At 53.2% G+C, this 22,961-nt stretch overlaps 1 protein-coding gene across 3 annotated transcripts in view; it reads right to left on the bottom strand.

The window, feature by feature from the left end:
- Positions 1–22,665, bottom strand: part of FOXP4 (forkhead box P4) — a 60,062-nt gene extending 37,397 nt beyond the window's left edge. For 2 of the 3 annotated variants that reach the window (XM_051638935.1, XM_051638937.1), the window contains exons 1-3: positions 22,602–22,653; positions 16,094–16,334; positions 1,477–1,693 (exon numbers count right to left, since the gene is read on the bottom strand). In XM_051638935.1, the coding sequence (XP_051494895.1) occupies positions 1,477–1,677 (201 nt within the window). In that variant the 5' untranslated portion in view covers positions 1,678–1,693; positions 16,094–16,334; positions 22,602–22,653. Of the gene's footprint in view, positions 1–1,476; positions 1,694–16,093; positions 16,335–22,601 lie in introns of all 3 variants that reach the window. The other variant, XM_051638936.1, reaches the window with a different exon arrangement.
- Positions 22,666–22,961: the final 296 nt, after the last annotated feature.

Genomic DNA, 22,961 nt, shown 5'->3' with positions numbered 1-22,961 from the left:
ATTTATTCCTGACCCCAGCTGGTGCTCAGCCTGTTCCCTGAAGCATGAAGATTGATAGTCCTCGGGATGTTGGCTCTTTCCCCGCCCCCCCCTCAAGGTGCTGTCATTGCAGATGTCATTTGTTTTTGGAAGTTTACCAAACCCCCTGCCTTAAGAATTCCATGTGTCGGTGAGTTTCCCAAGGTAACTACACTGGGAATGCAAAAGAAGAAATGCAAAAGGATGGAATTAACCACGGGCTGTGCCTTGGGCAGGGCAGGATTTACTGGCTGAGCTCGGGGAGCAGAATCCACAGGGATGAGCCAACAGCAGCAACTGCAAAAACCCTTTTCCCCCTTATTTTATGCAGGAGATAAACCCATTCTCACAACCACGCTGCCCACCCTCCGATCTGCACCCTTTTGGCTGTGCAAGAAGAAGCCATCTCCTATTCCCCCTTGGATCCAGCTGCCTGGTGGTGAAACTGGGAGCTGTTCCCGGCACGGGGAGGGGAGGGAGCAGCAGCTCCTCGGGCAGGGGTGACTCGCAGCAGCATTACACGCATGATTACCCTTCAGATCAGGGGAACAGGGGCTTAACTGCGTGAGAAACGGCTGTTATTCAGGTAATGGATTTACAGCACTCACTACTAAAGTATCAGACACAGCAATTTTTTACAGCTTTCACGCTGGAATTTATGGCTCAGGGAGGCGATCTCCATACGAGGCAGGGATCATTGCCTTATTTAGTATCCGAGAAGGAAAATTTATGTTTTCTCCCAAGTTTGTTTTGAAGGGTAACCTGCAGGCAGGAACGCAGGTCCCCCCTTCCCACAGCCACCCCCGGGTGCAGAGGGCAAGGGGAGCTGTGTGCTGTGCTGCCCCTGTGCATGGGCTCCCCGAGGTGCACACACGTGTGCTCAAGGACAGATCTGCTGCAAACACATGTCACAGTCACACATGTTTTTGGCCACACATATGAGGTTAATTCCTCAGTTTAAGGCACAAGGAGCCCCAGAGACCATCTCTGGTCATCCATTGGGTGACTAAACACAGACTGGGAGAAAACCTGCTCCTTGTTTTACAGTCAACAGGTCTCTGCTTTCACAGCCCTCCTTCTCTTTCTGCACAGCTTTCCCCCACTAATGGAGGACAGAGCAGGCAGATCCCACCAGCACAGGCAGGATCTCCTTCAGAAAGCAGCCATCCCTGGGGCACCAGCCCACAAGCTGCATGGATGGATGGGCTCTGTCTCCCAGGGATATGCATCCCAAAGGATGCCACCTGCTTTCTGGGGCAGCACTTGCACCCCACCTTCAACAAGGACAACCAAGTCTGGCGCAACCCATCTCCTGCACCAGCCCTGGGGATGGCAGGCACGTAAAATTTCATGCTCACCACCCCCCTCCCCCTCCAAACCCAAATCTTCAAAGGACCCAATCCCGGGTTGCCTTGTGGAAGGCAGGTGAGAGAGAGAGAAGCAGGACATCCCTCCTACCTGCTGCTGCTGGAAGTGCAGGAGCTCCACGGGGCTCATCTCGCCGTTGGTCTCCCCGCCGGCGGCTCCTTCGCGCCCGCCGCCCCCTCCTCCGCCGCCCGCGCCGCCCCCGCCGCCATCGGGCTGGTTGCTGAGGCTGCTGACCCCGTTCTGGCCAGAGGGAGTGGAGCGTATCGTCTCCGAGGCGGATTCAACCATCATGACTTGCTAGCGGGACCTGAGGAAGACGAGATTGAGAAGAGGTTGAGAAGAGAAGCTAAAAACCCCGGCTGGCATCCCCACCTCCCACCCTCATCCTGCCTCGGCTCCGATCCCCTGAGGTCTGAAAGGAGACGCAGGGATGGGGATTTCAAATCCTGGGAAGTTTTAGCTGGGTTCAACTTACTCCAAAAAAAGAAACGTGCAGCAGGGTGAGCTGCCATGAACATGCTGCTGGGCCTGTACACACCAGGGCAAAGCAAGTGCAACCAGTCCCTTAGGAAAACACCACGTTTTCCGTTTTCTCCCAGCCCAATAGAAGAGATAAACCTCAGGAATCTGCGCATTTTTCACACAATCCCCAAATACTTCACTTTGACATGCTGGAGATGGCTAAGTCGGAAATTTTCACCAAGCATGTAGAGCCTGGGCCATGCAGTTCACCGTGAACCTCCACAAGGTTGACACGTTTCCACAAAGTGTTTCAGCTCCCAGCAAACCAGCACTTCCCAGCAGGAAAAGCCACCCGGCAGAAAGTTTGCCACCAGGTGAAGGAAACCCAAAGGTACAACAGAGCTGGGATGCAGCAAAACGAGAGCAGGGCAGCACTCCAGGAAACATCAGTCAGAAAACCCTCCCTTTCTCCCAGATGCCTCCATGCTCCTGCTCCTCCTGCTGCACCTCTCGGATGCCCTGGGAGGAGCAAGTCGGGTGCTCCTTGCATCCCAGCACACAGGCAGCTGCAGGAGAGCTGAGGGCTCAGCACTACCCCTCCTACATCCCTCACCCCCCTGATCTTAAATGCAGGTTAAATTAAGGCTGATGGGCCAGGGGAGGGACTCCTGAGGACCTACAGGGCTTGGTTTCAAAGAGACGAGATGAAGAATCTTTGCTCAGTCGGGTTTAATTTGCAGGCAGGTTGTCAGCTGCAAACCCAAAGGTCCCATTTTCTGGGAGAAACTCCCAGATCCGGGCTGACATCAGAGGAAAAGTAACCAACACTTCCAGCCCAAACCCAGCTGCTCCAGCCAGCAACTGCTGAGGCCCCTGGGGCCACATCCAGCCCTGACACCGAGTCAGGACAGGGGCATGGGAAGCCCCAGCTGAACCGAGGGGCTCTCCCTCCTTCCCAACACCCACTTTCCTCTGTGGAAAAGCAGTGCCGGAGCAGAATCCACATTCATCCACTACCACTCACAGCTAAGCCCATGAGTTTAAAACAGGAGGGGAATAAAGAAAGAGGGATGAGGAGAAGAAATAGTTTCTCCCTTTTTCTGCTCTTTTTTCCCCCCATACTCCCCTCCCGCCCCAAAAGAAAGAAAGACAAACCGCGAACAACATAATTGCTGAAATGTGGCGTGTAATAATAGCTATTCAGAAGCTGATCATTCATATTAAACAGGGTGAAGCAAGCTTCTCATTTGCATGTTTGAGATTATATGCATTTCAAAAGTCATTTCCGCAGGGTATATGACTGACATTAATTCCCATGTGGAGCTGCCGGCTCCCTCCCTCCCGCCGTCCTGGCACTACCAAACCCCTGCACAGGGTGACACGTTGGTGGCTGCAGGAGTTCAAGGTTAAGGGGATTATTGGGCTTTGGTTGTGTTTGAGGCACAGGAGCTGGGTGCTGGGCTGGGAGCACAGCGTGGGCAGAGCAGCTTCCCGAGACGGGATCGGGAAAGGACGGGATACTCTCCTACAGATGCTGCATTAAGAGTGAAAAAGCTAGAAAAAAGAAAACACCTTTGGCCCTCGAAAACTACATTTGCTCCTTCCCCTCTCGGATGTCAAAAAAAGACCCTGCAGAAATATGAAATTACTCCTTTTCTCATTTTCCATCCAAAACTCCGCCTTCTCCGCGTTTCGACCAGGCGGGGAACGCCGGGATCTGCCCGTGTCCGGCAGTCACAAGGCATCACCACGGCCAGAAACTCGGCAGGATTCAAAAAGGGATTTGACTTTTATACGGAGAACAAGAATATCCAGAGTTACAACAGGAAGTATTAAAAATGGCAAAAAAAAAAAAGAAAAGAAAAGAAAAAAGAAAAAAAAAGGTTTTGGAAAGGATATAAAACTTTCCTGGCTTCGGGGCATAAATTGAAGCTTAACTATTGGGAATTGGGAGGAAATCTCTTCTGGTGGAGGAGCCGTAAGTGTGGGCTTGCTCTGCCGGCCCCAGCCCCTGCCAGAGCAGGGATGATGGAGCAGATGAAGCAGTCGGGTGATTCCCCCAGCCTGGGACACCAGGCCAGTTGGGTTCCCTCTCCAAGTCTAGTAAAACTCGACTTCCCGTTCACAAACCCTACTGGGATGCTGGTGTGTCTGGGTTCCCAACACTGCACGGGAAGTCATAAAAGAAAGTAATAATAATAATGAAAATATTTCCATTCATATAAAAGTTTTACAAAACCTTAAAGAAAAAAAAAAAAAAGAAAAAAATGAAGCCAGTGTCTGCAATGTTATAAAGTTGATTTAAATTAGGAACAAGCACTTTTCCAGCCAGGACTGATCCAGGACAGCTGAAGTTGGGTTGGGTAGAGCAAAACCTGGCTGTGGAGTGCTGAAGCACACACGCATCCCTGTGCACAGACAGGAGCTCTGCACCATCCCAGCTCCAGCTTTTCATCTCCTGGTTCAAACACATCCACTCTTTTTGGGATCCTTCATACCCTGGTATCCAGAGGGTCTAATCAGGATCAGACCTTCCCCCAGGCACAAAGGCCCTGCCCAGACAGTCATCACAGAAGATAGCACCCAGATAAAGTGGAAAAGCATGGTTTTACTTAAAAGAGGAGGGGAGGAGACCCCTCTAATGGCAACGAGCACCAGAAGCTGCACAAATGGATCACTAATTACCATTTCAGATTCAAAATCACTTCACTGAATATGCACTCTGCCTTCCCCCCCCCACCCCTTTTACTTAAATGCACACCTTTTGCAGGACAAAGAAAAAGAAACAATTACAAATGGAGTAAAGAATCCCCCTGCCTTTAGATGTACCGTACAGCAATGAGAGTGTATTAATTACATTGCTTTTTAATTAACAATTGCTTCATCTGCACAGTAACATTTCCTTGACATCCCCTGACTTGCCGCTAACCTGGGAAGTGCGTGCGCCACGCCAAAGTCATCAATTCATTTTTATTGACACCCCCCCAAACAGGCATGATACCACGGCTTTCCAATTAACACCTCCACACTCTTTAATTAGCACAATTAACACTGATGGATGCCCAGAGCTTCCCTGCCAGGGAGGGTGTAGATCAGCTGGCCAGGCTGTCAGACACAGGTCCTGCCACGCGTGTGCCCGACATGTGTGCTGTGCTTCCCGGGATCTCACCAGAGCACCACGGGTGTCCCATGCCAGGAGCCCAGCACTGCCAGGGATCCCGGCACTGCCAGGGATCCCAGCATCTCCACGGCACTTTTCCAAGCCCTGGCAGAAAGGGGAGGATGAACGCAGAAGCGAGCAAGCTGACAGACGCGAAGCAAAGATTTGCACCAAAGGATGCAGGGTCTTTAGGAGCAGGAATAGGAGACAAAGCCTTTCCAGAGCAATTTCTGCCCAAAAGCTCCCAATGAATTTTGGGGCATCCAGCACCACCCAAAGGGATGCTGCTTCTCCTCCCAGTTGAGCTCCACAGACCTGAAAATTAAATGAAGCTTCTCAGCCCCCAGGACTCACAGAAGCAGGTACAGCCAGGACCACGAGCTCCTGAGCAGCAACTGCCTGAACACCTATTTTAGTAGCTTCTCCTATTTTTAAACACCCCCAACACCACGATCCTCAGGGGCTCCATAATTTTGGGCTGCCCTTCACGGGCTGCCAGCAGGTCCGGGGCCGTGGACAGACCCAGCATCACGGGTCCCTGTCTCCAAGCCCCCATCCTCACACTGAGGGCAGAGGGTGCCCCTTGGCCTCGGTTTCCCTAAGTGCAAAACCAAAAAGCATCCGCAGCACAAAACCACCACGGGGGAGGGAGAAGGATGAACAGCAGGAAACACCAGGGTGAAAACGCTCCCCCCACGTCTCCGTGAGCCGAGCAAGTCCCCGGCACCGAACCACGTTCTGCAAGGGATGGCACAGAAGAGGCAGGTGACACCGCGCGGTTGCGAGCAGCTTGCTACCACCATGCTCCAGAGGCTTTTTCCACCCTTCCCACCACATCCCAGCCCCCAAATGATTTTCCAGACCCTTTCTCCCAGCTCCAGCCTTGCCAGGAACCGAAGGGAAGCAGAGGGCTGCCCTGCAGCACGGCGAGAGCTTTCACTCCTGCAGCAGGAGCCAGGCTTGCTGGCAGCCTCTCCTGTGGGCACCAGCAGAAGATGCAGGAGTATAAACAAGGCAAATCCCCCCCAAATCTGCCAGAAGTCCTGCGGGATGCTCCTCTGCACAGCTGGGAGGAGATGAGGACTCAGGGAAGCTCAATCCCAGGCACCAGATCTGCTCTGAGCTATGGAAAGTTGAGCAACCTGCCTGTCCGGATCAGGCTTTAGGAAGTGGCTCGCTAATCTTAAAAGGCTTCGGCTTCAAGAGAAGCAGCAGCCAGGATTGCTCGGAGAGTAGCTTTTTACCCTTTAATTAACACATAAACACATGGAAATGTGGAAAGGGGATTAAAATAAAAGTCGGGGGGAGCTGAAACGAATCTGGAGCATTACTGTAAATTAGAAGAGATTTAAGGAACTGAGGACTGGCTAAGCCCAGGCACCAATTTAATGGGCTCTCACCTCTGGGCACTTTCATCTCTCACTTTCATCTCACTCCCAGCAACTTCTTTAGGAAGAACCAACCTCCAGGCCTCCTCACCTGCCCACTGTGATGCCATCGCTGCCCTGGTGACCATCGGGCAGTAGAGACCATTTGGTGCTTCACAGAAATTGAGCAAGAACAACCCCAAGGGGGTTCTTCTCCAAGAAAAGGTGGGTCACCTCACTGAAAGTGCCTGGAGATCACCTGGAAACATGAGCACCACCAATGGAGAAGCCCCCAGACTGTGCTGTGCCAGTCAGCTGGACATGGCACTAGTCCTGCTTGAATCACTTGCCTCTTCAAACTACACCTCTTGGAGTATCCTCGGAGAAGACATCCCAACTGTAGCCAACCCTGCGGGACATCCTCCACCACTGTGCCACCCCACGTGGGGCATCAGAGACACGATGCCTGGCTGGCATGTCAGCCATTCCCTGCCAAGCTTCGAGGAAAACAAAATCCCTTCCAGCACGGATGCGGGTCCGGCCGGGGTGGTGCCGGGCGGGTGCCAAGGCGGGTGCCCGGCACGTGGCGGGTGCCAGGGCTGCTGCTCCATCCTGAGCTTCCCTTGCTGTGCTCTTGAAAAGATTAAAAAAAAAAAAGAGCCCCACTCCATCTCATTAAGAAAGTAAACACAAGAGCCGTCTAAGTGTCTAATTAAGCTTCTAATTAGTCCCTGCTTGTTACTAATGCAAATTAGATTACGCCGCTTAACTACAGCATGTCCACAACACCCTTGTTAATTGCGGCCTTTTGAAATTAAATTACTCCCTAATTAGCATATCAAAGCCATTGATTCGGAGCCAGGAAAGATGAGGGCAGGAGGAAGCCGAACGCCAAGTTTTGTTAATCAGGGACGTCTAATTAAATAGTGACGTGGTGCACGGGGGCTCCTGGCTGGCTGCTCTGGAGCCGCACGGGTGGGCCCAGGGGGACCCAGAGCAGGTCTGCACCCAGCATGGTTCAGCATTGCTGTGACAGAGCATCCCAGTGGGTCGGGATGCAGGTCCAGCATCGGCATCCCAGCAGATGATGCACCAAAGCCAGAAGTCCAGGAAGCTCCTGTGGAGCTACACTTGCCACCATGGTGCCAGGATCCAGCCCTGGAAACAGGGAAGGAGGTTAAAGCAGATCCAAAATTCTAATCCCCCCAAAAAAACCTTTCTTTCACCCAGTAAGTTGCAAATGGAAATTCCAAGGGAAATAAAAATATTCGGCAACCCAGACAGGAATAAAAGAGGCACCAGGGTGAGGACAAGCAGGGCTGGAAACAGGCAGTGGCATCTCTCACCTGTAGGGCCCTGAATCCAGTTTGGCAAAAAACCCCTCACCACAGTGGGATAAGTCAGATGGAACAGCACCAGGCAAGGGGGGACACCATTGTACCAAATCCCCCTTGCCAAGGGCACTGGACGTTGGGGGAATTGTCCACATCAGCCATGAGGAGCCCATGGAGAAAATATCCATGTAATCCCTCATCCCTGCACCCCACAGGCACCAGTGAACGTCCAGTGCAGATTAATTCTTTGGAAAACACAAAAGCACCTTCCCGGCCCCAAGCAGGGAGACCCCAGCACTCACCAAACTCCTCCAAACCCTCCAGGCCCAAGTTCACGATGGGACATAAATAAGGAAGGCACCAGGGAAAAATCTGGATCTAAAACTAAGCAGGTAAATTCACTCCAAGGAGAGTACAAATGAAGCAAACGCCTTTAAGTTATTTCAATAACTTCCTGAATGACCCAGTTCTTCAAATATTATAACTTTTCCTCTCTCTCTCTCTCTCTTTTTTTGTTTAAAGAGGTGGGAAGGAAAAAAAAAATAAAGGAATGGAGATTGGAAAAGTTTAATAGAGGGAGAAAAAGTCTATTAAAAAAAAAAAACGCAGGCAGCCCGTCTCGGGGGAAGAGTTGAAATATTAAAGAAAGGAAAATCGCTTCTCCGGTTGCCGAGACAGAGGAGGAGAATAAAGCAGCTTTAAGAGAAGGAGTTGTGCACTTTTAATTGAAAAGAGGGAGATTCAAATGAAATATCCAATATCCCCTGTTAAAGAAAGGAAGAAAGACGGACCCCGGCCGCTTTGCTGCGCTGAGAAATTGCTAAAGCCCCAACTTGCTTTCTCTCCCCCTGCCTCGGAAGTTATAGGAAAGAGGGATGAGAGAAAGGAAGGGGAAAAAAAAGGGTATTTCATACAAGAGGAATGCAAGGGAATGGGGGAGGAGGGTGGGAAGAGAGAGCAAGTTTTATTCATTTATTTTATTTTATGAGATGAGTAAAAATAATATATATAAAAAAGGCAGAGTTTTATAATGCCACAGTGTTTGGAAGCAGCGGAAGGGAGAAGAGAGAGGGGAAAGCAACTAAGAACAGAAGGGCCAGCTCCAACCACCCGCCGTACAAGCCTCTCTCCCAACGAGATTCAATTAATTGATAACAAGAGGCATCAAATTAATTTTTCAAGGATGTTAGATTTTGATGAAGGAAAAAATCTCTCTGATTTTAATCGGGGCGGCGTTTAAAAGGCATAAATGAATATCCCTTTCTAATCATCTGAGGCGCCGAGGAAGCACCAAGCAGTTAACGTGAAAATTCAAATCGTTTAATTAGGGGGGGCCAAGGGGAGGTGGCCGTGGTGGGGGAAGGGGACCTGGGTTTTTCTTTTTAAAGAGCTTTATGAAGAAATTATTTTAAAAATTATTTCTTTCAAGCATCTTTGCTCTCCACAGCCCCCCCTCCCACCCACCAAGAGCCGAAATGCAGAGGCACTTGTAACAATGTATTTCAGAGGTTTTTCTTTTGAATAGAGACCAATGCCCATCACAATCTAATTAACAAAAATGATAATGAACAGGGTGGGGAAAAATTCGTAGGGAATAAAAAAAATACTCTGAACTTCCAGGAAAAAAAAAAAAAGCATCCAGGAGGAAGAACGTGTGATTTCCCAGACCTGCACAACTTGCTGTCAAGAGCTGCTCTGCACTTCCACAGGGGATGGAGTTTTAAGATGCAGGAGATTTTCAGCATGATCACCCCCCTCCCCCCCCAAAAAAAGATATATATATGTATCCTATAAAATAATTAAAAGCACATCCTATCACTGGGGTGGGATGTATTTGCAGCATCTCACCAGTGTCAGAGCCCACCCGGGGCACACACAACATCCCTTCCATCCCCGTGGTGTGCAGACAGCCTGAGCACAACCCTGTGCTCATGGGTGTCCCCACCAAGGCACCCACCTACCAGAACCTCAGATAGAACCAGGAAGGACACTGCCCCACACCAAGGAAGAGGAGGTTCACGAGGAAGTGTCCCAAATGCCTTGGAGAAGGGTGTCTGCTGTCCCATGACACCAGCACCCAGCACCCCTGGGAATGGTGAAGGCAGTGATGGGGTGGAGGAAGGCTCCCAGCAGAGGGGTGTGTATGAGGGAAGCTCTGAAATTAAAATAGAACCAAGCTGCAGGAGCTCCCTGTGCTTCACCCCTTTGGTAAGGCTGCAAAGGGCCATGGCAGAGCCTGGAGGAAGAAAATGACCTGGAGCAGGTGAGGGACAAAGCTGAACAGGATGAGGAGCAAGGGCCATCGGTGTGAAGGACCTAAGACTGGGACACCAGCTCTGATGTCACACCCCGAGGCAAATTTTCCAGCTGAGTTTGCACCAAGTCAGACTGGAGGTTGCTAAAAGTATCTTCTGGCCTTTAAATAATCCAGAGGGAAGGAAAAAACAGTCACAGTGCCTACCGAACAGGAGGGAGGAACTCAGGTGCCACAAGTTTTCCCAGACTCCGTCATGTTTGTGCAAAAATTCCCTCAGAAAATGCTCTATTTAACACATTCCCTGCTGCACATTGATGCTTTGCACTGCAAATCCCATTTCTATGCAGGAAGAGGCCTGGTTTCCATCAAAAAATTATGCTGCTCACAAGGAGGGAGAAGAAAAAAGGCAGTGGGGGGGAGAACTATCCTTGGGCATTTTCAAACTCCTGGTCTGAAGTCCATTTTCTTGCATCCCAATCAGAGACAAGCACGACCTGAGGCCGGCTCCGTCTTGAAGCCACCACCAGAGTCTTGGTGCTTTCAAAAAACCTTCCTGATTTTCTTTCTGCACACCTCAGCTCCATCTCACATCGACTCAACATCTCCTGCTCTGCCCAGGCACCCCCACGGAGCCAACCACAGCCCCAGAGACGAACACGGCTCCGACAGCCCTGACATCCCTGCTTTGAGCTGCCACCGGAATAGCACGAGCAATTTCCCTGGTGCTTTTAGGAAAGCTGGGAAGCAGCATGCTGAGCAGAGAGGCTGGGCTGTCCTCGGGTCTTGCTCTGGGAATGGTGATCATACTGCCTGTGCAGGGGATTGGGAAGGTGCATTTAACATTTTGGGTGCTCGGGAAGAGACCGAGGCTCAGCACGGAGCATCCCTCCAGCTGGGGGAAGGGTTTGCCCACTCAGAACTTGTGCTGAAGCCAAGAGATCGTCTGGGTCCCCCATGCCCCTTCTCTGGGTGCTTTGGATGAGCCACCTTCAGCTGCCACATCCTCTTCCCAGGTAGAGTATCCCTCTCCAGCACCCTTTGCTGGGGAGTCTGGGAGGGTGACACTTTGCCCAGTGTGCCTCCAGCTCTTCCTCCCCTCCATTCCCAGCAGGATGGCAGCAGACTCCATGGATCCAGTATCCCTGTAAACCACTGCCAGGCCACCAACATGGGAAGGCGACCTGGTCCTGCAGAGTCACTTCGGTGGCACCCATGGCATTCCCAGGTCAGGCCAATCCATCCAAGCTCTCAAGCCCTGTCCATCCCCAGAGCTCAGCCCTTACCAGACCACACATGGGGACCCTGCACTTTCCTGGATCTTGGCAGCACATCCTGGCTTTATGGGCTGGGACAAAGCTATGGAAGCATGGAGTGAATCAACAGAGGTTGAGCCGCAAACTTGTGGCAGAGGTGATCTGCAGCTCCTGAATCCCTGCTCATCCTAGGCAGCAGGTGATGCTTCCACCTGAGAATAGTGAGATCCCTGAACAAGCCCAGCTTCAGGGTGCAAAGCCACCCCAGAGCAGAACAGGGGGCTGCCCAGGCTCCCAGCCAGAGTGGCTGGAGGAGGCCACGGGCACCTTCCCAGTGCCATGGGACAGCTGGCACTGTGTGAACCCAGGGGATTGTTACTATTAACATGGTGCCAAAATACAGCCTCATTGCAAAACACACTTTAAAAATCGTGCTTCTTTCCCACTTCCATCCTTCTTAAAAATTCTTTCAAATATTAGTTATTATTCACTGATTTCAAACCCTAACACCCCACACCCCGCCCAGGCACACAGCTCTTGGCCGCCAAGTCCATGGCCCTCTGAGCATCCATGGGTGCCTGGGCAGAGGGGCTCAGGGTACCCATTGCCCTGATGTGCCCCCCTGGAGGACTCACTGATGGGAAGTGCAGCAAGGGACCCCAGCAGCAGCTCAGCATGGGGACACAGGTGACAGTGCCTACCATGGGATGGCAGCTGGCATGGGGAGCTCCAGCATGAGTCTCACCAGGGCTGCAGGCTCCCCACCGGCATCGCTTCTTCACAATCAGGTCACATCATCTTTCCACATCTCCTGCCGAGACAGGGTCACACGCAACCCTGTTCCCCCGTCCCCAAAGTGCATCCCCTGGGTGGAGAGCAAGCACACTGTGATCACCAGTTGCAAGACATGGTGCCACGGGGTCCATCACTCGCCATCCCAGGCAGGGCATCAACTGAGGGCAAGTCCCCCTTCCTCCCTGGACCAAAACTCAACACATCAGGTTGAGGGAGGGCAACACCACCAGGACACAGCATCAGGCAAGACATGAAGCTGACAAAGACCACGTCACCTACTCCCCTAGGGACAAATCCCATGCCCAGCTGGCCAGTCCCTAGTACCAGCCCATACTGGCAGCCCCAGCTCCGTGCCCCAGCCAGCCCCAATGCAGACAACAGCTCCTGCCAGGAATTTTAAAATTATTATTATTACTTTAAACCTCCAGCTAAAACCAGTGACTCCCAGCTTGTTCCCAGCCCCAGAGCGATTCCCAGAGCATTTGTATCTGTGAGGACCAGCAGAGATGTCTGCTGCAGTCAGAAAGGACCAACCCTACAATGAATGGAGATGTTAAACTCCTCCAAGGGCAGAGGTCTGTCCCTCTCCCACATGGATGGGCATGGCCACCACCTCACCCTGCAGCAGCCCCAATCTACAGCTGGAAAATTCAGCAGCACCAACACTCCCCAGCGCAGCATCCCCTGCCTGGGTACAGCGGGTGGCGCCGACCTTCTCCAAAGTCAGCATCAATCCCCAAACAAGCTCCCTGGCCCATTAAACTTCATCTCTTTGCATTTCTCGATGGACTGGCCTTTTCACCAGGGAGTATTTTAAAACCACCAGCTCTATAACCCAGAGGGAAATCACTCTGGCACTGAAGCTGCTCTGCTCAGGCCGTGCCAGTGTCAGCTCCGCCGCGGTACCCGCGCGGTGCGGGAACAAGGCAGCGTTTGATGCACGGACGAGGCTGCTCCGACAGTCCTGAAGTCTGACCCAGATTCGGAGCCGTGGCTCCACTTCCCAGGGAAAAGGACATTTGTTCAGGGCTCGAGCCTGCCAGCATCAAGGGAAAGACTTCAAGGGATTTTGAAACAAGCCCTAAAAGCAGGCTCTGCCTCGCTAGGTATCAATAAAAACCTGGTTGAAAAGGAGAAGTATTAATAACTCGAACAGAGCGGTGCTGACCCCAACATGCCCACGGCATCCACGGAGCCCTGAGCATCCTTCGGGGCAGGCAGAGCCTGGTCCCAGGGATCATCCTGTTAGGAGGAGCCAGGCTGGTCCCCACAGCACCAAACCCACTGCCAGGGTGGGTGGAAGAATCAAGGAAACTCAGACCCAAATTTCAGCACAAATCTTCTGCCTGTCACTACAGCAAAAAAGGGATGAAACTAACCTTGTGTCGCTCCATGGGAGAGGAGTTTGAGCAGAAATCCCTCACTGGGGGTTTCTCAAGCACATTCACACCCTCCTGTCGCCAGGATGGATTTTAGGACATCTTCCTTCACCTTTTTTCCTCAGGAACACATTGACTGGGCATCATCCCTCCCCCAAAATACACAATAAATTTCAAATTCGGGGAAATTTTCCCCAAGACCACACAGATGCCTCCACAGGCTGGACAAGCCCTGAGGGGCACTTGAGGGCTGGCACTTGCTCACCCACCCCGCACACAGCAGCGACACCCAAGCACTGCAGCCCTCATGTTCCTGTGCAGAAACCCTGCCTAGAGGGGCCAGAAAGCAAGGAAAACCACATCCAGGTCCACCTGCACCCAGCGCACACCAGGGACACTTTCGCTTCCCCCTTGCACATCCCTAGTCCTCCTCAGCAATCCCCAGGCTCCATCAGCCAGGAGAGACGCGCACAATCACCCGAACCCCCTGTTGATGCAGCACAGGATCTGCCAGAGAGCTACGGGCACTCGAGGAGCGAGCGCCTGATCCTGACCCCTTCCAGGAGGTGGCTGAGCTCCAAGGACAGAGGGAACCCTGCACCAGCAACGCCCTGTGCTGGTGGCTTCGGAGCCTTTCTCAGGGCATTTCGCTTTGCAAGTGCTTTCAATGCTTTTGACTCCATCCATCGGGATCTGCTGCAGAAACTGGGATAGCTCTGATTCCAGCCAGCTCTGCACGGGTGCCGAGAGGCTGAGACAAATTGGGAGTGATAGGACGCACAGCAGCACCCTCCTCCTCCTCCCCCCAGCCCCAGATTTACCCAAGCAGCAGGGGACAAACGCCCCTTTTGTTTTCCAAATGAGAAATCATGTCGATTTTGAGGTTTTAATTTATTAAGGGTGAACATCTGTGCCAGGCGGAGCAGTCGCAGCCTGGCCCCCCCCAAGCCTGCTCCCAGCAGAGCCCAAGCCAAGCACAGCAGCACCAGGAGGAGGTGGGGAGGGGGAGACCCTCCCCTGCCCATAAAACAAACCACATCCCGCTGGGCCCCTGCTGCAGAAATGCAGAATAAAAGTGGCCCCGATCTGCTCTGGAAACGACTTCACTGCGGTGAAAGAAGGTCGGGAAGTAAAAGGAGAAATACTTTGGAAATAACTCCAGAGCAGGGCAAAGCTGGAGATGGCACTTTATAAAAGCTGTGGCTTTGCCCTCACCCAAATCCATCTCAGTAAAATAAGAGCTTTTTGCACCTAGAGCTGGCACAGTATGTTTTCAAAATCCATGTGTCCTACCACAAAAGTTACAGGACATCTTCTCCCCCGCCCCACCTTTATTTTCTCTTCTTCTTCTGTCTTTTAATAGGCCAAATGATGCTGTATTTTTATTCCAGATCCAAGCTACCCTGTACTCCGGGAAATTTTCCTCCCGCTGCATCCAGGAGGGATCAGCCGGAGGAACTTTGGACTCCGGAGGAAGGGCCCGGCTCACTGGGTGACAGCAACTCACCGGGAAACCCCCCCAGGTTGGCACAAAGCATCTCCTGGCATCCTCCTGCCTCTCCCAGTCAGGAGCTGGGACAGGATGCTCGGCAGCACTGGCCCCTGGCTGGGTGCACAGAGCTTCCCTGGGAGAAGTGGGGAGATGTCCAAGCAAAAAAATATTCGGAGTTGTTTAAGGGTGTTTTGGTTTTATTGAAGGCTCCGGGGTCCCGCCCTGCTTCCCCACCACCGTGCTTCAGAGCAGCAAGTTTTGGGGTGCACTCCTCCAGCTCAAAAGCCAGCACAGCCCTTGCACATGGGCTCTGGGTGCTACACAGCTCTGTGACAAAGCAGCAACCAAGACACAGCCCCTCAAGTGGCACCCAGAGCGGACAGACAAAATGTGGGAAGCCTCAGGCCACGGCAGAAGGTTTTTCCTTCCCCAGTACAGGATCTCTACCCACCAGCCCTGGTCCAGTTCAGTCAAAAACTCCAGATGCTCAAAGAAAACTTCTCCGTCTCCACCAGGCACTCAGAGCCTCCTGCCAGTGCTGCAGGGGGCACCTTCCCCCTGCCCCAGGAGGCAGCAAGATGTCCCCTGCCATCCCAGCCAGACATCTCCATCCCCCCAGGAGCTGGAGATGAAACCATCAAGGAAGCCAGGACCTGAGGTGCCCCTGAAGCCCCATGTCCCTGCAGGGTCTGGTGCAGCCAGGAGCACCCAGGACCACATGGCTGAAGCAGGATGGCCCGTGCTGGAATCCCCATCTCATGGTGGCCAACCCAACCAACGTGCTGTGATCCCAGCAAGTGACATGTGGCACCCAACCAAGCCATGAGCCTGGCACAAGCTCCAGCACATGAGCAAACTGTGGCCCACACCAGAAAAATCACTGGACAAACACAGTCCCACCAACAGGCAACAGCAGTCAACTCACAGGCAGAGAACTAAAGCCAAGGTGTCACTGAGACGTACGTGTTCCTGGGCAGATGGGATCCCAGCACATCCTTTGCTCACAAGCACAAATCCTAGTCTCATATTTTGCATTAAGAAACCTACCTCGAGCCTTCCTCTACTGTTCTAAGGCTGAAGATATTTTTTAACAAGCCCACCACAGCTTCTCTTGGTGGTCTTCATCCAGATCTCACCACAGTCAAAAAAATTAAGGCCCATCCCCAGCTCACAGATTCACAATAAGCAGGCAAAAAGATGACACTCACCTCAAATCCATTTTATGGAGTAAACTGAGAGTCCGAAGAAGCAAGTGAACGGCCAGAGGGTTTGGGGTCAGGGCTTTGATGGCTTCTGGCCCCTGAGGTGGCTCCGCAGTACGATGCTCTGCTCTCCCTGCCCAAGTGCCCAGGAAGCACTCGCTGCCCCGACGGTACCGTTGGTGTTTTATGCCTTTATTATCCTCGGCGCAGTTAAATCCTGGTAGGTAAACCCGGCTCTGCTGGCGACCTGGCAAAGGTGTGTTGAAATAAGTTGTTTCAACACCATCTGCTCTGGGCGAGCGGCTCATTCCGGCTGATCCCAACCACAGCCCCTCTCCAGTCCTGGGTTAGTTTAAACGGGAACATCGGTGCCCAAGGAAAAACACCCTTGAGAACAGACAGCATCACCCTGAAGCCCCAGGAGCTTCCAAACAGCCCACACAAGACACAAAGCACATACCCACTGCACAGGGGTCTTCCTCCTCCTCCTCCCCAAGGGGCTAGAGTTCCCAGCTCCTCACCAGCCCCAGCACCATCCCAGTGCTCCCCAGCCTCATCCACTCTTTTCCTAGCAGCTCCCCAGTGAAGCCAAACAAGTGGAGGAGTTTGCCAATGAGGCAGAATAAACAGCTTTCAAATCACCTCCAAACGGGGGCCCCCTCCCCACAGGATTTTTTTTTCCTCCTGTTAAACCTTAAAATACAATTTATTTATCTTTTCACCTTCCCATGGATTTGAAAGTAATCTTCCTGAGAGAAAGTTTGATTATTATTGCATCTTTTGCTTCCAATAAACACACCCAGGAGCCCCCGGCAGAGCCGAGCAACGGCGACCACAAGGAATTCCCTCACACAGCCACCCTCCACTCCCTGTTTTCCTCAAAAATAACCACGTTTTTGCTGCTCATCTGGACCTGGACCTGCAGGAGGAGGTTTCCCAGGAACACGCCACAAGAGACTTATTTTGCCAACTTGCCAGGGCAGGAGAGCCGGGCGGCAAGTGTCACCTGGGGCTGGCAAACACCGGCACTGGCTCGCTTTGCTCGGCAGAGAAGATTGCAAACAGAGGCTTGTTTTTTTGGTTTTTTGCCCCCCTGAAAAACAAGGAAAGAGGATGCCGACTCCCTCTGCCAAGGCACACGCAGGGCTGGCTTGCCGGGGTATCCAGGTACCGTTACAGCCAGCCCCGTGCCCACGTCTGCGCTGCCGGCGCAAGGCATCGTAATCCCTTAATGACTTCCCTCCAGCTCCATCCCCAGATCTAATCTCTCCTCCAGCAGGATCTTTCTAAAATAAAACGTGGTGCAGGGAGGGTTTGTGTTTCCCTCTGCCGCATCGCACTGCCGACCTCGGAAGGGAGCAGCTCTCCTCCTTCACCGCTTCTGCCTCTTCATTCTTTCCTTGCCCTGATGCCGTTTCCTCTCACACACGCATTTTTGTCACAAGCAGTCCAACCACCAGCAACATGTTTTATCACAGAGACTTGCCCAGGCGATTGCCAAAAAGGGGTTTAAATTAGGAAAAGTTAAAATAAAACCCCTGGAGCAGCGTCTTTGCTGTGTTTTATACAACAAACAGTTGCAGCGGGGGGGGGGGAAGAAAAAAAATTAGGAAGTTTTTCAAGCTGTGCCCAACCCTTCTTGATCTCCAAGTTATATCTGACTTTAAAAGGTGCAGCACAGCGAGCAGGGGGAGGGGGAAGGTTCTGCAAGATGATAAAATGGGTGCGAGTCCTTCCTCACGCCGCTCTCCCGTCGGAGGCAGAGCCGGGAGCTTCCCCGGCCACTGACCCCGCAGCTGCCTCTCAGGGCCACAAGCTGGATGGCAACTCGCCGCCCCGGTTTTACTTGTAATAAAATTTCTCTCTCTCTCAGTTGCCCAGGGGTCTCCAGAAGTGGCACATGGAGGCCTTTTACATCTTCCGAGGCAAAAACAAGGGTTTCCAAGCTCCAAGCGCATTTGCGTTTTATTTTTGCCCGTTTTTCCCCCCCTCTCGTTCCCGCTAACACAGAGCTCATCCCTCCCCAGGGAAGATGTCCAGGGCAGGACTGAGCCCCCTCAACTGGGTTTGCAAGGTGCCCCCCCGGCCCCTCCACATGACCCCCGCTGGAGGAGCTGGAAATCTAAGAGAACGGGACAGGAAATTTCAAGTTTCCACTTCCAGAAGTGGCAGGTGATGCCGAGGTGGCAGCAGGGTCATTTCAGGAGCCCCGGAGCAGAGTGGAGGATGAAGCCAGGATGGCCCCAAGGAGGAGGTGGGACCCCTCCCTCCATGCACCCAGGGAAATGCAGGGGTGCATCCCCCTGAAACCTCCACAAGCCACCTGCCAGCCACAACCCAGGAGCTCTCCCGGGCTTCCAAACCAGCCCGGGGAAGCAGGACAAAGGGGGAAAACCGCCCCAGCTTTTCCCTTCCATAAATCAGAGAATTTCCCTAACTACTTCACGCTCCCACATCCCACCCGGCAGCGGGAAACGCAATAAATTTGTATTACTTTTAAATGAGCAAAGAAAAGCTGGAGACCACTGGGCTCTCCCGCCTTTCTCCAGTTGGAAGAATGAGCCCCATCCTGGCTGGGGGAAAGGCTTTGCCCCCCACCTTGCTGCTACAAAGGCAAAGCCAGCACCTCTCTCCTCCTCCAGCCTCGCTCCCCCCCTTCCACCCTCCCCTTCAGAACAACAAGAAAAGGGGAAAGGGGGGGAAGAAAAAAAAAATATATAAAAAAAAGTAAAAGGAGAGGAAAACCTGAAAGGCAGCGCCTCACCACCCCCCTTTCCTCCAGCCCCACAGCGAGACACAAACATCAGGAGACTCAAAGCATCCCCCTCTCCAGCGGCAGAAAAGAAAAGCTCCCGGGATCTCCGGGCAGCAACTTCACAACTGAGTGCACTCGCATTCCTGCCGGGTTATTAGGAGAGAAAGGGCGAGGGCCTGGAGTAGATATTTTAGTGTCACTTGATTTTATACATTGCACAGATTTTTTTTTTTTTTCTCAACGTGCCCTGCTCTGCCCTTGCCAAGGAGGATGTAAAACCCACGGTCGCTCATCTTTCCCAGAGGGCAGGGAGGTGACCAGGGCTGGACATGGCACGAAGAGATATTTTTTTATTCTATTTTTTTTTCCAGGTTTGAGAACCAGCCCCAGCAGCAACTTTAATCCCTTTTCTTTCATTTTGCTGTTTGCTCAGCCTTCTGCCCCCCCAGCACACAAAGTCCCAGCCCTCCCCTCGCCCAGCCGTTCTCCATCGCATCCTCCTTCCCTCATCCCTTCCTCACCGCTCCCCCCACCCCACACTGGGGTCTGGGACCCCACGGGGTGACACATCCGTTGGGTGCACAGGTTAAAGGGGAGATAGAAGTCAGATTTTCCACGTTGATCCCGTTCTCCCACACTTCTCCCCCGCACCGAGTCCAACTTCGCGCAGAGTTTTTGGGAGCGGTTTGGCTTTGATCACGGGAGCGATGCTGGGAGTGGGGGTCACCCCCATTCCCACGCCAAACACCCCAATTAAAGGAGCTTGGGGTGGGAATCCCCAAAAACCCCACACAACTAATAAATTAAAATAAAAATAGGGAGCATCACAAAACAAGAGCTCCAGACCATTATTTAAGCAGAGGGAGCGGGAGGGCTCGGGAAAGGCTCTTCCCCGCCTCACCCCCGGCACCACAAAGGGCAGAAGAAAGGCAGGAGCCATCCAGGGCTTCCCAACCTGGACAAAAGCTCCCTGACTCAGCACAGGAAATTTTGTCCCTTCTCACCCATAGATCTCCCCCTTCCCACTTTGATTTAAGCAACCTGGAAGGGGGCAAAGAAAAAAAAAAAAAAAAAAAGGAAAAAAAAAAATAAAAAAAGAAAGAGGGGAATGGGGTAAATTTTCCAAAGCTTATTTTCTCCATCCACCCACTGCCTGTTGGATTTTTTGACTGACTTTAAGGTGGGGTAGGAATTAAAAAAAAAAGAATAAAAATAAAGAGTTGGATTTCACAAGCGCCGGAGACTTTGCTGTATTTAATTGAGGAGACAGGGAGGCACGAAAGGGAACACGTCCCCACAAACACACGAGGACCAGGGTCACACACATGTTGGGCTGATTTAACATCAAATGCCTGTTCTCCAGCACAACACATTTCTCGTGTAAATTTTTTAACGCACAAGAAGAAATTTGTAAAAGTAAATCCTACTTCTGGTTTGGGTTAAAAACAACCCAACCTTTTAATACAGAAACTAATAACATTTTTATTGTATGCCCCACAGCTTTACAATGCTTGTGGAAAAGTGAGGTCTTAATTCGATGCTAAGTTGGTTCAGAGTGTGGTAAAAGGCAAATCTCTGGGCATTGTGGTCTCCCAGGAAGACCGATGGGATGAAGGAGCTGCCTGAAGCCGACGAGTGATCCTGGGGAGGAATTTGGACACAAATTCCTCTAGGACTATATTAAGAAGAGCAAAAAAAAAACCCAAACAAACAACAAAACAACAAACCAAACCAGCAACCCCATCGGTGCAAGTTTTCAAAGCGAGCACTTCCTGACCACTACTCCGAGCAAAGTGGAGTTTGCAGATGCCTGTGAATTATTCCTGCCTTTCCCTACTCACGTTTTTCGTACGTATTAAAAAGTGCACAGGAAGGGGGTGAGGGACACAGCCCTGCACTGATTTTTTTTTGTTTTTTAAAAAGGGGAAAGAAAAAGGAAAACAAAACAAAACAAGAATCACTCCCAAATGGAAAAAGAAAAACCAATTACACTCCACTTGTTCTCTCCTCTCCACACCTTCGAAACGCGCCTGCCAACTCGAAACAGATTTTCTACCACCAAAAGAAATATTCTGAGCAATCGGCTGCTAACGCAGCACTTTCCCAAGTGGCTTTCTTTTTTAGTGGGAGAGAGGGGGAGAGGGGAGAAGAGACAGAGGCGCGTTTGTTTATCACACAGACGAGGGAGATGGATCAGGGAAGAACAGAAATATCTGAACTTTGCCAGCGCCGGGGCTGGGAGAGCATCTCGCAACGAAGACAGACACTGAAGTGGGAATGGGATGAAAGAGGCTGATGTGGGGCTTCCAGTGACCTGCTGCCAGCTTCCCTAAACAATATTTGCCCGGGAATTTCTCAACTCCCAGAAGACAACAGCTCCATAACAAAAACTCTTCCCAAACACATTATTATCCCTGGTATTATTAGTAGTCACTGCCGGCAGGATCCCAGCCAGCCCACCGAGACCTCCCGCAGGCAGTGGGCACCGTGCTGAGGTTAGAAAGACCCCCCAAAAAAACCTTGGAAAAGCCACCCAACCTTGCTCCCCTTCCAAACAAAGACACACCAAAGCCTCTCCAACTTTGCAACCGGGTGAGACGCAGACACGGGCGAAACGCGGGGCAGGGGCTGCACGGCGCAGCCGGCTGCCCTAACCCCCCTCTCCGGAATCCAAACCTGCAGGAATTTGTTGGGAATATCCTCCAGCTCCATCCGAAGCCTTGCATTTGTCCTCCTCTCCCCTCACCTTGCAGTTCAGGTTATTATTTTAGACACGCTGGAGGATTTCCCGGGGCGCTGCCGGAGCGACGGCCGGTCTGGCTGCAGGTTGACGGGGACGGCGGCTGCTGCTTCTCCCAGCAATTTCAAAACTTGGGAATGACTTACTTATTTCTCTCAAAGGAAGGAATCGCGCCCGCTGGGCTACTCTTCAGCGCAGAGCGGCGGGGCTGGGGCCGAGTTAAAACGCAATGGGAGAGGGAGAAGGGGGGGGAAAAAAAAAAAAAACAAACAACACACAACAAACCCACCCGAGCCCCCCTCAGCAGCTGGAATTAAAATAAAACGGCTCGGGAGAAAAGAAAGAGGGGAGGGGAAATGGGAAGCACCAACAAAGGGAGCGCAGGGAGGGCTGGGGGGGCTGTGCCCCCCCCCCCTCGGTGCTAAGCCCCCCGGTCCCGGGATCGCAGAACCCCAACACGGCGTCGGGGCAGAGGCAGGTCTGGATCCGGCACCGGCAGCGCGGCTCTCCCGGCGGCAGCGCAAGTTCCCCGGTGCCCGCCCCCCCTCTTCTTCCGAAGGGGGCTGCTCCCACCTCCCCCCCCCTCCGCCGACCGGGAAAATGCCTCGGGGAGGGTGGGGTGGGGGGCGGGAAGCAGCGGAGACCCCCGCGCCCGCCCGGGCAGCACCGAGCCAGGGGAGCAGCGGGGACCCCGCACGCACTGGGGACCCCCCCCCGCCGTGCGCACACAACCCCGCTCCCCCCGCTCCCCGAGCCCCCGGCCCCGCTCCCTTTGTCCGGACGCCGCAACAAACTTCCGAGCGCGCCGCGGCCGAGCGTGGGGGGGACGGACCCGCCGCGCTCCCGGGGTGGGGGGGGAGACGGGACACAACCAGAGCCCCCCGCCCGCCCCACACCTGCCGGTGGGGACGGCGTGGGGGTCCCCAACTCCCACTCCGCCGGTAGCAGCTGCACCTCCGTGGCGGGGAGCGGGGACACGCACGGACCCTCCCGCCCGGCCCCGCTTCGTTCTCACCCACCTGGTGGCTCCGAGCGCCGGGGTCCTCGGCGGGCATGCGGGGTCCGGTCACCTCTCACAGCCCCCCCCCCCCCCTCCCTCCCCAACTTCCCCCTCCCACCACTTCCCCCCCCAAAAAAAAATAACCCACAAAAAACAACACCCCAAAACTTCGACGGGGCGGCCGCGGCGGGGGCTGCGAGGAGCTCAGGAGCGGCGCGGCATGGCGGGGGGCTGCCGGGCAGCGGGGGGGCCGCCGCCCCTGTGGCCCCGCGGAGCGGGCCGGGCCGGGCCGGGCAGGGCCGAGCGGAGCAGCCCGGGGCCGGGCCGGGGCCGTGCGCGCCGCGCTCAGGGTCCGGCTCGGCGGCGGCGGCGGCGGCGC

Source organism: Apus apus, chromosome 23 (assembly GCF_020740795.1).
Source record: "Apus apus isolate bApuApu2 chromosome 23, bApuApu2.pri.cur, whole genome shotgun sequence".
Classification (NCBI taxonomy): domain Eukaryota; kingdom Metazoa; phylum Chordata; class Aves; order Apodiformes; family Apodidae; genus Apus; species Apus apus.
This window is presented reverse-complemented; position numbering and strand designations above follow the sequence as displayed.